Source organism: Mus pahari, chromosome 10, assembly GCF_900095145.1.
Source record: "Mus pahari chromosome 10, PAHARI_EIJ_v1.1, whole genome shotgun sequence".
Classification (NCBI taxonomy): Eukaryota; Metazoa; Chordata; class Mammalia; order Rodentia; family Muridae; genus Mus; species Mus pahari.
Window position 1 is genome coordinate 92,450,896 of NC_034599.1, and position 12,566 is coordinate 92,463,461.

Here is a 12,566-nt window from a genome sequence, read left to right on the forward strand (position 1 = left end):
GGGAGGGTATAGGGAACTTTCGGGACAGCATTTGAAATGTAAATAAAGAAAATATCTAATAAAAAAAATATTTTTTTAAAAAATGAAGCCAGAGAGCAGTTTCAGTGGTGAGCACTGGCTGTTCCTCAGGAGGACCTGGGTTCAATTCCCAGCACCAACATGGCAGCTCCAAATTGTCTGTAACTGCAGTTCTAGAGGATCCAAAGCTATTTGGCCTCTGTGGACCCCAGGCATGTAAGTAGTACACATATATGTAGGCAAAACACTCCTACATGTACAGTAAAGTAAAAATAAAATGCCTCTTTAAATGTTTTCTTTCTTTTACAACTTTAAAAGGCAATTAAGAGCCGGACATGGTGGTGCACACCTTTAATCCCAGCACTTGGAAGGCAGAGGCAGGAAGATTTCTGAGTTTGAGGCCAGCCTGGTCTACAGAGTAAGTTCCAGGACAGCCAAGGCTATACAGAGAAACCCTGTCTCGAAAAACCAACCAACCAAACAAACAAAAAACAAAAAAGGCAATTAAGAAGTGTGGTTTGACAACTCATTTTTATACTATTGTAACATGTCAAAAAGTTTTGTACAAAGGCTATCACTTTACACAATCCTACACAATTACAAACTAAGTCTATTGACTCTGCAAGTTTTCTTTGTAGTAATGCTTTCTAAGCAAGAAGCACTTCTAAAAATGCAGTGGCATTCAGATAAAATCAGAGACTCATTACAAGATAATATAAATATTATATCAAACACTACCTGGCTATTTTCAAAGTGCACAGCTACAACCAGCTTTCCTCCATAAAGTTTATCTTCCAAGTTCTCCAGGACAGACGGCTCATGCTCAGGTGGATACGTGTGCTTTAGCCAGTCAATCCAAGACAACCCCACTAGAGACTGAATCTTGTCCTCACTGAATTTGCGCATTTTTCTTCTAAATTCATTCACTTCGGGATCCTTCAAGGCATCAAACTCATGAAGACCTAAAGAAATTTTGTCAATGTTATGTTTTTCATAGCTAAAAATAATTAAAAAAAAAAAACACAAAATATCTTCAATTCAAACTAACTTGGATTTTGTCTTTTACCAAGCAGATAAAACTGGGCAGGAAACGACCATGAAAGATGACAAACTAACACAGATAAAATGGGTCTCACATATAAAATATACATGCTGTTGAATTTCTGGAACACACAAATTTAAAACATTATGGAGAAATACAGGTGGGTTATTAATCTTACAACCATCAAAACTGCGCATGAAGGTGCATACCTGCAATACTGAGAGAATTTGGGAGTGGAGGCAGGAGAGCCATTACATTTTCAGGACACTCATGGACATAGCCATGGCATACTACACTCACAAAAGTAAAAATGTAATAATAAAAAATGAAATTCATAATACACAATCTTCAACTACATTATAAAAGAGCCATAGATTTTCCTGGACTGTCTTACACCTGTGAAAAAATTACTATAAATCAGCTATGAATGTTTTAGTAGAAACATTTGGACACCGATCCCCCAGTAGGCAAGTGTAAACAGCCACATATGCCTCAGGACAGTGATGAATGGGATCCAACACAAAACATTTTGAAGAGCTGGGGAAAGCGGTAACTTCTGCATGGTTTGTGAGCATGAACTCTGCAGGTGATGACATCATGCTGCATGATGTTATCACCTGCAGAATGCATGAGCTTCTTAGAACGTACTGTTAACACTCTTCTACTCATAGATAATAGGTTAACAGGGGAGGAGAGAGAAAGGAGCATCCCACAGCAAACCCAGCCTCCTCGCTATGTCTTCTCCATCTCGGTCTATGGGGCATACTTGAGACAGGGTTTTACCACAGCCTGGGCTGCTCTCAAACTCAAATTGAAGGCACTCCTTATGCCTTGGCCTGCCTGCTAAGACTACTGGATGGACTACCATACCCAGCTCTAAAAGACCTTCTACATGTCTTCAAATTGTCTACCTGTCTGTTTCTGCAGCCACTAACCCAATCCTAGACCTCAGGTGATTATCATAACATTTTCCACAGATTCCTTAGTTGAAAACTTTTTTTAAATTTACATGTTTATTCATTTGGTGGAAGGGTACAGACATGTACGTATACACACACACACACACACACACACACGTTAAAAGACAGTCTGTGGGAGCCACTACCTCCTTCGACCATGTAGGTCCCGGGAATCAACCTCAGGCTGTGGGACTTATTCTCTAGCATCTTCACCCAGTGGTTGAAGGTTTGCTTTCCAAAATGCAAACCTGATCATGTCACTTCCCATTTAAATTCGTTCAATAGGAAATTTCCTAGAATGGGGCTGGGGAATATAGCTCAGCTGCTAAGAGTGTACACTGCTCTTGCAGAGGTAGGCCCAAGCCTGCTCTCAGCCCCTACTTTGGTGACTCTTATAACCACCTATAACCCCAGCTCCAGAGAACCTGATGCCCTCTTTTAGCCTCCACTCTCATACACAAACCCAAATACCCACAATTTAACTTTTTTTTTTTTTAATTTCCCAGGGAACAGAAGTGGATGAGAGTCCAAGCCATTATCTGGGCCACGAGGATGTTCCTAGAGCCCAGATTAAAATGAACTCCAGAGGACTTGGCTCTCAGGTAAGAAAGTAGTATTCCAGTTCACAGTGTCCAACTAACGGGCCTCTCAAATGCCATTGTTCTCTTTGGAGAGGTTTTCTCATGTGAATGTTTAACTTTTCCCATTCTCTTACATTATCAGGAAAAAAATTTCCAGCTCAGCTAAGATAAAATGTTCTCCTTAACATCCAGGGTCTGTTTGCTCCCTTGAAATTACAGATGGAATTTAAGGCATTATAGCAGGTTTGGTATCTTTCATGTCTTTCAAGCTCAAACATTTCACAAGATCTGAGAGATAATGGTGTAACTATTGGTTTTGAAGCTATTCTTGATGATCCATCACAAAGTAAACCAGCGAGACAAACGCTGATCATTACAAAGAAGTGTGCTGGTCCTGAATGAGACTGCATCTTGTTGTCTTTTGTTATAATGACACATAAAAAGGAAGTGGGGGGAGGAGGGGTTCCCAAGAGCTTAGAAGTAAGTCTCCAACTTCTCTGGATGGCACTCCCTACTCTGAGCTACTATATACCTAATAGTCTTTGCCACTTATCCTGGAGGCCTCTTTCAACAACCACTATCAATTCTTGTTCTTCTTCAGGAAGGCCATCTTTCAGCTCCCACTCCCTTTAGCTCACTTTCCTATAACCCCTTCATCTGCAAACTCCTCCTCAGTGACTCTTTAGCATCAGACTCTCCAGCAGCCTCGCTCACTCACCAGTAATCTTGCCTCGGCCCTCAGTGACTGGGCAGTGCATCCACTTCAGTCTAGTGTCTGCCTACTGATCCATTATTTCCCACGGTGAGTCCCATACAACATGGCTACAATTCCAAGTATAAAGATCCAACATAGACTGAAGTATGGAAATCTCTGCTGATTTGGTAATAACGTCTTCTTTAATGCATGTGTGAGGGTTTATGCACACATGCGTACATATACGAAGGCTGGGACCAACAGACAATTTCATACATTATTCTCAGCAACACCTCTCCCTTCCTTTGAGAGATGATCTCAGGGGTCTGGAGCTCACTTACTAGGCTAAAGTGGGTAGCCAACAAGCCTGCAGGATCCTCTTGTCTCTGCTCAGTGTTTGTTGTTGTTGTTGTTTCTTGTTGGAAGGGGGTCTCTCTATGTGGTGACAGATGTCCTGGAACTTACTATGTAGACCAGGCTGGCCTCAAACTCACCAAGCTCTCCCGATGCTTCTGCCCACCACTGCTACGATTAAAGGCCACACCTGGGCTATGTATGGTCTTTATATAAAGGAACGCTTCATGAATTTTGAGAACCACTGCAAAAATCTTTCAAAAATGAAGTTTGAGGCTAGCAAGATGGCTCAGTGAGATATACTGAAGTAAAGACACCAGGGCTGACAGCTGAAGTTGATCCCTGGAGCTCACATGGAGGAAGGAGAGAATGGAGACTCCTACAATTTGCTCTCTGACCTCCACACGTGCAACAACAATCACACAAATAAACGAAAAAAATTTTTAAATTAAATTGTGGAGCAAGTGTGCTGTCTCTGTGTGTAAAAGGGCTTGCTGCACAGGGTGGACATGCAATGCCTGGGACTCAGAAAGGAGGGAGAGAAGCAACTTTGCCGGTTGTCCTCAGACTCTGCCTGTGCACTCTCCATGCACAAGTCCATACATTTACAAAACAACAATAACAATTTGTTTTTTAAATGTAAGACTAAGGTTAAGTGTGGTGGTATACTTATGAGGCAAAAGCATGTGGGGCTGTGAGCCCAAGATAAGCCTGGTCTATACAGTGAGCTCTGGGGCCTGCTACAAGCAGACAGTAAGACTCATATCTTTAAAAAAAATTACTATTGTTGTGATGATGATGATGTGGTAGTGGTAGTGTATTACAGGGTTCCTGAGGATACACGTGTGCACCTGAGCTTCCTTAGCTTTTCCTCTGTTTGTTTTGTCCTATTCTGATTTTTTTTTTTAATCTTATATACCTTAGTTATTCTCCTTTAGATGACTTTTTGTTTTCAAACTAGACAGAAAGAGGTAACTCTGGATGGGAAGAGAGGTGGGGAGGAACTGGGAGGAGTGGGAGAGGAATTAGATTATGTAAAAAATTCTATTTTCACTAAAATAAATTGAGCTGGAGAAATGGCTCAACAGTTAGAAGCACTGACTGCTCTTCTAGAAGTCCTGAGTTCGATTCCCAGCAACCACATGGTGGCTCACAACCATCTGTAATGGGATCGAATGCCCCTTCTAAGATGGTGAACTCACTTATATAAAACAAATAAAATCTTTTTTAAGAAATAATTTTTAAAAAAACTTTAAAAATTATAAAAAAAAACAAATAAAAATTTGGGGTTGGAGACTGTCTCTGTGACAATGAGCTTGCATAGTGTTCATGAAGATTTGGGGTCGCTTCCTAGGACTAACACTGGCAGAGGACAAATGCCATTAATAACTTAAGCTAAGTAAGTTAAAACATAACTTTCTGGGCTGGTGAGATGGCTCAGTGGGTAAGAGCACCCGACTGCTCTTCCGAAGGTCCGGAGTTCAAATCCTAGCAACCACATNGTGGCTCACAACCATCCATAACAAGATCTGATTCTGGAGTGTCTGAAGACAACTACAGTGTACTTACATATAAATAAATAAATAAATAAATAAATAACTGTTAAAAAAAAAACCATAACTTTCCATATACTTTCTCTTAGGAAAATGACAGCAAACAGTGCATGCATGACATATAGCAAATATTATACTTAGAAGGCACTAGAAAACACTATGATCACACTAAAAATATTGCTGCAGTCCTACAGACTGCCAGGCAAGCTGGCAAGTGACCAGTCTCCTCCAGCACTAGTGAGTATAGCCATGGCGCTCAATCAGGCAAAGAGTTGGAAACCAGCCTGGGCAAGATACTTAACCCAGTCTCAAACAGAACAAAACCCAGAGCTGGTGAGGGAGGGGCACTGAGTGGCGATGGTGCTCGGGACTGAACTCAGGGCCTGGCACATCAAGCCGGTGCTCTACACCAAAGCGCTCTCGCAGCTCTCGTCTGAGACGCTTACTCTGACAGCGGTTCACCAGATTGCAAGACTGCCTTTGAGGCTTCAACTTGTGATCTTCCCTCCCTGGCCTCCAAAGCAGCTGAGATCACAAATCTCCAAAACCAGACCCAACTCAAACAGTCTCTTGAGACTGCTGATAAACCGTCTGCTTTCCTGGGTGCTGTGGGAAGCAAGGCACGGGAGCATGCCCTTCACGGGAGGGAGCAGTCTGAGCACAAAGACCTACTCGGTAAACAATTATTTAGAATAAACAGTAAAGAAATATCAAGCACACCATCCTGGAGGAAATGGTATTTTTAGCCTGCCCAGGGCCATTCTGCTGTAAAAGTTCTATTGTTTTCTTTGGACAGAGGAGGGAGCAACCTTGTTCCTGAAGTTAAACTGAAGTAATTGTTTATTGTTTTCTCAGGAGGCATGACCTCACCCAGCCCTGCATACAGTCACTATGGACAGAGCAGCAACTGCAGACAGCGACTCGTTAGGTATGAACAGTGAGGACTTGCTCTGAAGCAGACTTCTACATAAAAACTTTCAGTGTGTGATCTTAAAAAGAATTACCAAATCCCCTAGGAAGCAATATTTATAAACAGCTAAGCATATAAACTGCTTAATTTGTGCTATAAATATTGTTTATATCTCAATCAAGTTGCAGAGCACATTACACAAAATACAGATGCAGTAAGTCAAAAGATAGTGCATGAAATATAGCCTATTGCTTTGTACTCACACCCTGGCGCTGTACTGGGTGGGTAAAGGCTGCAAGACGAAAAGACAGCTCTGCTCAATCACACCAAAGATAAATCCTGAAGACATATTTTAGCCTAAGTATGTCCTATGAAATGCTTCTATTTCCTATATTTTTATTTGCTAAATTTATCAAGCTTACTACAGTTAGTGGTGGTTAGTTAATCCATATCTGAGATTTGGGCCTATAGGGTGGCTTAGTGGATAAAGATGCTGACCACCAAGCCCCCCCCTTCTCTCTCTCTGTCTCTCTTTCTCTCTCTCACAGACAGACAGACAGACAGACAGAGAGAAAGAGAAAGACAGAGACACAGACACAGAGAGACAAGGGGAAATAGACAGAGACAGAGGCAGGGAGAGTTAAGCAAATACCCACAGATAGACAGATAGATAGATAGATAGATAGATAGATAGATAGATAGATAGATAGATAGATAGATAGACAGACAGACAGATGAGATAAAAAAATTGGGGTGCTAGCTAAGCACCTTACTTCTGCCCCCAAAGAAAAGCTAACTTGAAGGAGGTGGCACTGAATTGTGTTACTGCAGTTAATCTCACCCAAGCAGGTAGTCAATCAAATTCAAGAAGCTCTGGAGACTTTCTGCTTTGGGATTAATCTTCAAAGCCCTATCCTTAGTAACCCCGTGTAGTTCCTAAGTCGGATCAGCACGTTCTCTAAAGCAAGATGCTAACAGACATTAAATCTTGTCTGCTAAGACTTGTATAGCAAGAGAGAATTAATTCCTCTGTGTCCTCAATTTTTTCCAGAAATTCTTTTCTTTTTTTGACAAGGTCTTGTGTAGCCCTTGGGAGCCTCCAACTTGCCATGTAGCTGAGGATGACTTTGAACTCCTGACCCTTCCAGCATGCATTATTGTTTGCTTGCTTGGATGGGGCTCAGGGATTCATGCATCCTAGGCAAGCATTCTACCAATTGAGTGACATCTTCAGCCCCTAGAAATAATTTAAGGATTGTGCATATATCTTTATTTGATACAAAGATAACTTCTAATTAAAAATAACTTCAGTAAAAGAGCTGAGAACATGAGTTAATTTATAGAAACATTAATCAACTTACGGTCTTAATTGGTAAACAATTAGGGTATTGTTAATAAAAAAATAAAAGTCATCTATTAGGAACCAGTCTCTCAGCAAGAAAGGCAGTGCACGCCTCCGATACCTGCACCCGTGGGCTGAGGCAGGGGGACAGCAATTTTAATCTGTCTGTCTGGTTGGGACAGAGTCTCGCTATGTGTCCCTGGCTGGCCTGTAACTTGCTGTGTTGACCCGTCTGGCCTCGATCTCATAGAGTGCTGCATTAAAGGAATGCAGGCTCACACTCAGTGAACAGCAATTCAAAGACCTCAGCTGGTCTACACAGTGAGACAGAAACCGATAGAGGCCATTATAGAAGACGGTGTCTTTGAGAATTTCTCAAATTACTTGAGGTAAATGGAAGACCAATACTTCTATAAAATAAAAATAAGCCAATAGTAAAGAAAGGGATGGGGCTGGAGGGATGGCTCAGTGGTTAAGAGCACTGACAGCTCTTCCAGAGGTCCTGAGTTCAAATCCCAGCAACCACATGGTGGCTCACAACCATCTGTAATGAGATCTGATGCCCTCTTCTGGTGTGTCTGAAGACAGCAACAGGGAGTGTCTGAAGACAGCTACAGTGTACTTACATATAATAAATAAATAAATCTAAAAAAAAAAAAAAAAAAAAAGAAAGAAAGGGACATGAAATGCAGGCCCTTGGGTGCACAGGAAACATCACATAGCCAGAGCTGTGTCATAACATTCAGCCTTCAGTTCTGCACAGACTTTATTCTCAAACCTATGGACTAAATATTAAAAATGATGCCTTAGGATATACCTACATGTTAACACACAGAACAAAGATAAAGTTAACATTTCATACTGGAAATTTATGAGTTACCTTTTCCTATAAGAACTCCAATTTTTGAGTCCAATTTTTCTGCTGGGTCACAGCTTCTAGTCACTAGTTTGAGAACTGGAAGAAAAGGTCTGACATCACAAAGTCTTCGTGTTTCGTCTTCCAGTTCCTCATATACGGCAGTTTGATTCACACATGCAAACATATAGGAGTCAATGTCCATGAGGAGGTTAAACATCGGGTAGTTGTGAACTTGCTTCCATAACATCTGTGGGAATACAGTAATACACTATCTGCAACACTGGCACACGTGCACACAGAAACAAATACAACCACGCCCACTGCCAGCCTGCAAAAGTCAAAACCCGTGGGGTTAGACATGACTCAACAATCAGCAGCACTGGCTGGGGCAGGGATACACCGTCAATCTCTCCACTTGGGAAGCAAGGACATGTGGATCTCTGTAAGTTCAAGGCCAGCCTAGTTTTCAGAGAGTTCCTGGACAGTCAGGATCGTTACATAGACACTTACCTTGAAAAAAAACAAAAAGGGAAAAAAGAAAAAGAACGCTGGCTGCTCTTTCAGGAGCATCTGGGTTCAACCGCCAGTGCCACACTCAGCTCACAGCCATCTGAAACTCCAGTCCCAGAGTGTGGTGGAATGGGCCTATAATTCCAGCACGTGAGGCAGAGTCAAGAGGATCAGGAAATCAAGGTTGTCCTGTTGTATACAAGTTCAAAGCCAGCCTGAACTATTAAAAAAAAAATCTAAAAATGTCTAAATTGTAAATCTTAATGTCATACATATCTCTTAAAAAAAAAAAAACCTGGAGAGTGTCAATGATTAACTCAATCTCAGGAAAGATTAGACGTCCTACTTGTCACTGGTGACTAAAAATACAGAAAGCTGATATGGGGATACATACACTCCTTTGACTCCCAGTACTTGAGAGGGGACAGGAGGAATAGTTCAAGGTCATCCTCAACTACACAGTAAGTAGAGATCAGCCTAGGCTACAAGAGACTATCAAAAACAAAACAGCCAGGCTTTAATCCTAGCACTGGGAGGTGGGCAGTGGGGAGGTAGGTTCTCTGTGAATGTGTGATACTGTCTCAAACAAAAACAAAACAAAACAAAACGGGACAAACAACAGACACTCTCAGTAGCAACATAGTAGCTAAATTATGTATTTTCTTTTTACTTTAGAAATTATAAATTTAGAATTCTCATGTATACTTATTATATTTTATAATACTTATAAAATGTATCTCACAACTTTTCTGATTATTATGCAACTTTCAACTTAGTTGTGGTTTAATCATATAATTTAATGAGATTTTTTTTTTTTAATATCTACGGTTTAGCTGTAGTTCCTGGTTAATTTCCTTCCTGCTTAGCAGCCTTGTAATAAATGCACTGTAGGGAGTGGCTCCCTGAAGAAAGACACTTGATGACAAATCCGATGGCCTGGCTTCAATCACTAGAACCCAATGATGGAAGTGAGAAAACCAACTCCTGTGAGCTGTCCTGTGACCTGCACACATGCACAGGTGCACATGCACCCACAGCCCCCCCCCCCCACACACAACTCACACAAAGACACACCCACATAAATACTGGGGAAAAAAACACAAGCAAATGCAGCTCTCTGATAGGGACCTTGGAACAACTAGTGATGCTTGCTGTGAAGGTTATCAAGTATTTTATTTGAAACTAGCCATGGACCAGGCAGAGGACCCGGAGTACATGACCTTGGGCGGGGCCTCACATCTCTCCCAAGGCATTTCCTCAGACTGCAAACAACTATTAACCGTGCTGACAGTGAAGATGGGCTCACTTCCTGCATAGCTGAGATCTAGACCTTCCCTTATCAACTGTAACCCTGCCACGTGTGCCCCTCCTCCCCAGGATGCATCTGGTCGGCTCATTTAGAGTCATTATCCACCATTAAAAGAGCCCTCCAACCCCAAGCACGCTTTGGCGAGCGTGGTAGCTCACGCCTTTAACCCCAGCACTTAGGGACCAGAAGGAAGCAGATCTCTGTGGCATTCAGAGCCAGCCTACTCCACATAGAAAGCTCCAGGCCAGGCAAGACTATAGAGTGAGACTTCTGTCTTAAAGTGAAGTCTTTATTAAATCCCAACTCTGGGACAGGACAGATGGTTCCGTGAATAAGGGCACAGGGCACCATACCTAGTGCCTGTGTTGGGTTCCTCAAAACCCACATGGCAGAGGGAGAGAACCAACACCTACAAATTGTCTGCTAGGAGTTTGAGTCCTAGCACCCACATATTAGTTCACAATATCTGTCACTAGTCTTGAGTGATCTGATGCTCTCTTCTGGCCACCATGGGCACTGCCCATGTGGTGCACAGCTATCCATGTAGGCAATCATACACATGAAATTCCTTGGACTGCTGTGCCTGTCCCCTCACCCGCATTACCACTTGGAAGGCCAAGGGAGGCAGTAAGCTATGAATTCAGTCAGAGCCAGAGGAAAATTCTGTTGGGGGGAGGGGGAAACTTCACATGTCAGTTGATTTTTAGTGACAACTCTTCCTCTGGCTCATGAAAGGGTGTTGGGTGTGGGGACAAACATAGCACAGAAGAAGTGTGACAAGCTCAAAAGTCAGGAGTTACTGCAGGAAGGGCTCAGCTTTTTCTTACCCTTCCACAACAGGGTCCACAGGTAGCCCAAGCTGACCTCAGACTCACCATGCAGGCAAGGCCAACCTCCAATACCTCATCCTTCTGTTTCCACCTACACCCCTGCCTCCCCAACTAAAGGCTGGGACTATAGCATGTCACCATGACTACTGCCAATCTTTTGTTTGTTTGTTTGTTTGTTTGTTTGTTTTTCGAGACAGGTTTTCTCTGTGTAGCCCTGGCTGTCCTGGAACTCACTCTGTAGACCAGGCTGGCCTCGAACTCAGAAATCGACCTGCCTCCGCCTCTGCCTCCCAAGTGCTGGGATTAAAGGTGTGTATCAACACTGCTACCACCACCTGATGATTACTGCCAATATTAACACTGCTGTTACATGTGGGTTAAAAACAAAGGTGGGAGACTAAGCATGTTTATATAAAAAATAGGACTTATCAAAAATTTAAAGATGCAATGGCCTGAAAGTTAAACGTCTTTCTGCTTTCCACTTACATTATTTTCTATAATGTCTTTTCCAGTAAGTTCCAAAGAAAGTAGCTAAATCCTGAGAAATTCTAACTATAAACATACCTGTTTAATATAAGAAATGGTAGCCTCCCGAGGTACTTCCAACTGGATATAAATCCCGGTGGGCAGAAGGAAATCGACGGATATGGCGCCATCGGATGCAATCTGTGAGTCCACTGCCCAGATGTCAAGGTTGTCTGCCATAGCAGGAGGCATGATAGGGCGGAAGCACGCTCATAACCTCAGGGCCCTGGAACCAAGTAAAATGGAAAAGTAAGCCATTAGTCGACCTTTACTGAAGCACAGCAACCCAAGCATGCTGGAGCATCCTTCTAGCCCTGAGCTACTGGAGAGACTCAGGAGAGCAGTGGGGTCCAGCACGGAAGCCTAGAAAGCAGCAAAGCACAGCAAAACTCTGAGAAATGGAAAGCTGCCTATCTATATTAGTTCTTTAAGAAAGATTTCTAGGGCTGGTGAGATGGCTCAGCGGGTAAGAGCACTAACTGCTCTTCCAGAGGTCATGAGTTCAAATCCCAGCAACCACATGGTGGCTCACAACCATCTGTAATGAGAAACAAATAATAATAATAAAAAGAATAATATTCCTTAAAAAAAGAAAGATTTCTATTGTATGTATACATGTGAGTATCTAAGTGAATGTGTGCGTGCGCATGAGCCTACAGAGGATTAGACAGTCATGGGGTTCCCTGGAGCAGTTACAGATTATTTTCAGCTGTTCTAAATTGGGTGCTAGAAACAAAATCCAGGCTTCCTGCAGGAGCAAAACATTGTCTCAAACCTCTGATTCATATTCAGCTCCTACAATTAATCCTTATTCAATACAGACAATAATGCAGTAGGAGACTAATTTAATATGGTTTACTTTTCTTATTTTAAGTAATGGGGTTGACTATGTCAGGATGATTGACAGTGTCCATGGGGGCCAAAAGCATAAAATCTGGAGTTTGAGTTATAGGCAATCATAAGCCACCCCAGCATGGTGCTGGGAACTGAACCTGGGTCCTCTTTTTTTTTTTTTTTGGTTTTTCGAGACAGGGTTTCTCTGTGTAGCCCTGGCTGTCCTGGAACTCACTTTGTAGACCA

General features: G+C 42.3%; 1 protein-coding gene across 3 annotated transcripts in view; it reads right to left on the bottom strand.

Moving 5' to 3' along the window:
- Positions 1-12,566, bottom strand: part of Pik3cb (phosphatidylinositol-4,5-bisphosphate 3-kinase catalytic subunit beta) — a 97,693-nt gene that overhangs the window by 55,225 nt on the left and 29,902 nt on the right. For all 3 annotated transcript variants that reach the window (XM_029543421.1, XM_021206060.2, XM_029543420.1), the window contains 3 exons: positions 11,526-11,712; positions 8,334-8,559; positions 757-980 (listed from right to left, as the gene is read on the bottom strand). In XM_029543421.1, the coding sequence (XP_029399281.1) occupies positions 757-980; positions 8,334-8,559; positions 11,526-11,678 (603 nt within the window). In that variant the 5' untranslated portion in view covers positions 11,679-11,712. The remainder of the gene's footprint in view (positions 1-756; positions 981-8,333; positions 8,560-11,525; positions 11,713-12,566) is intronic.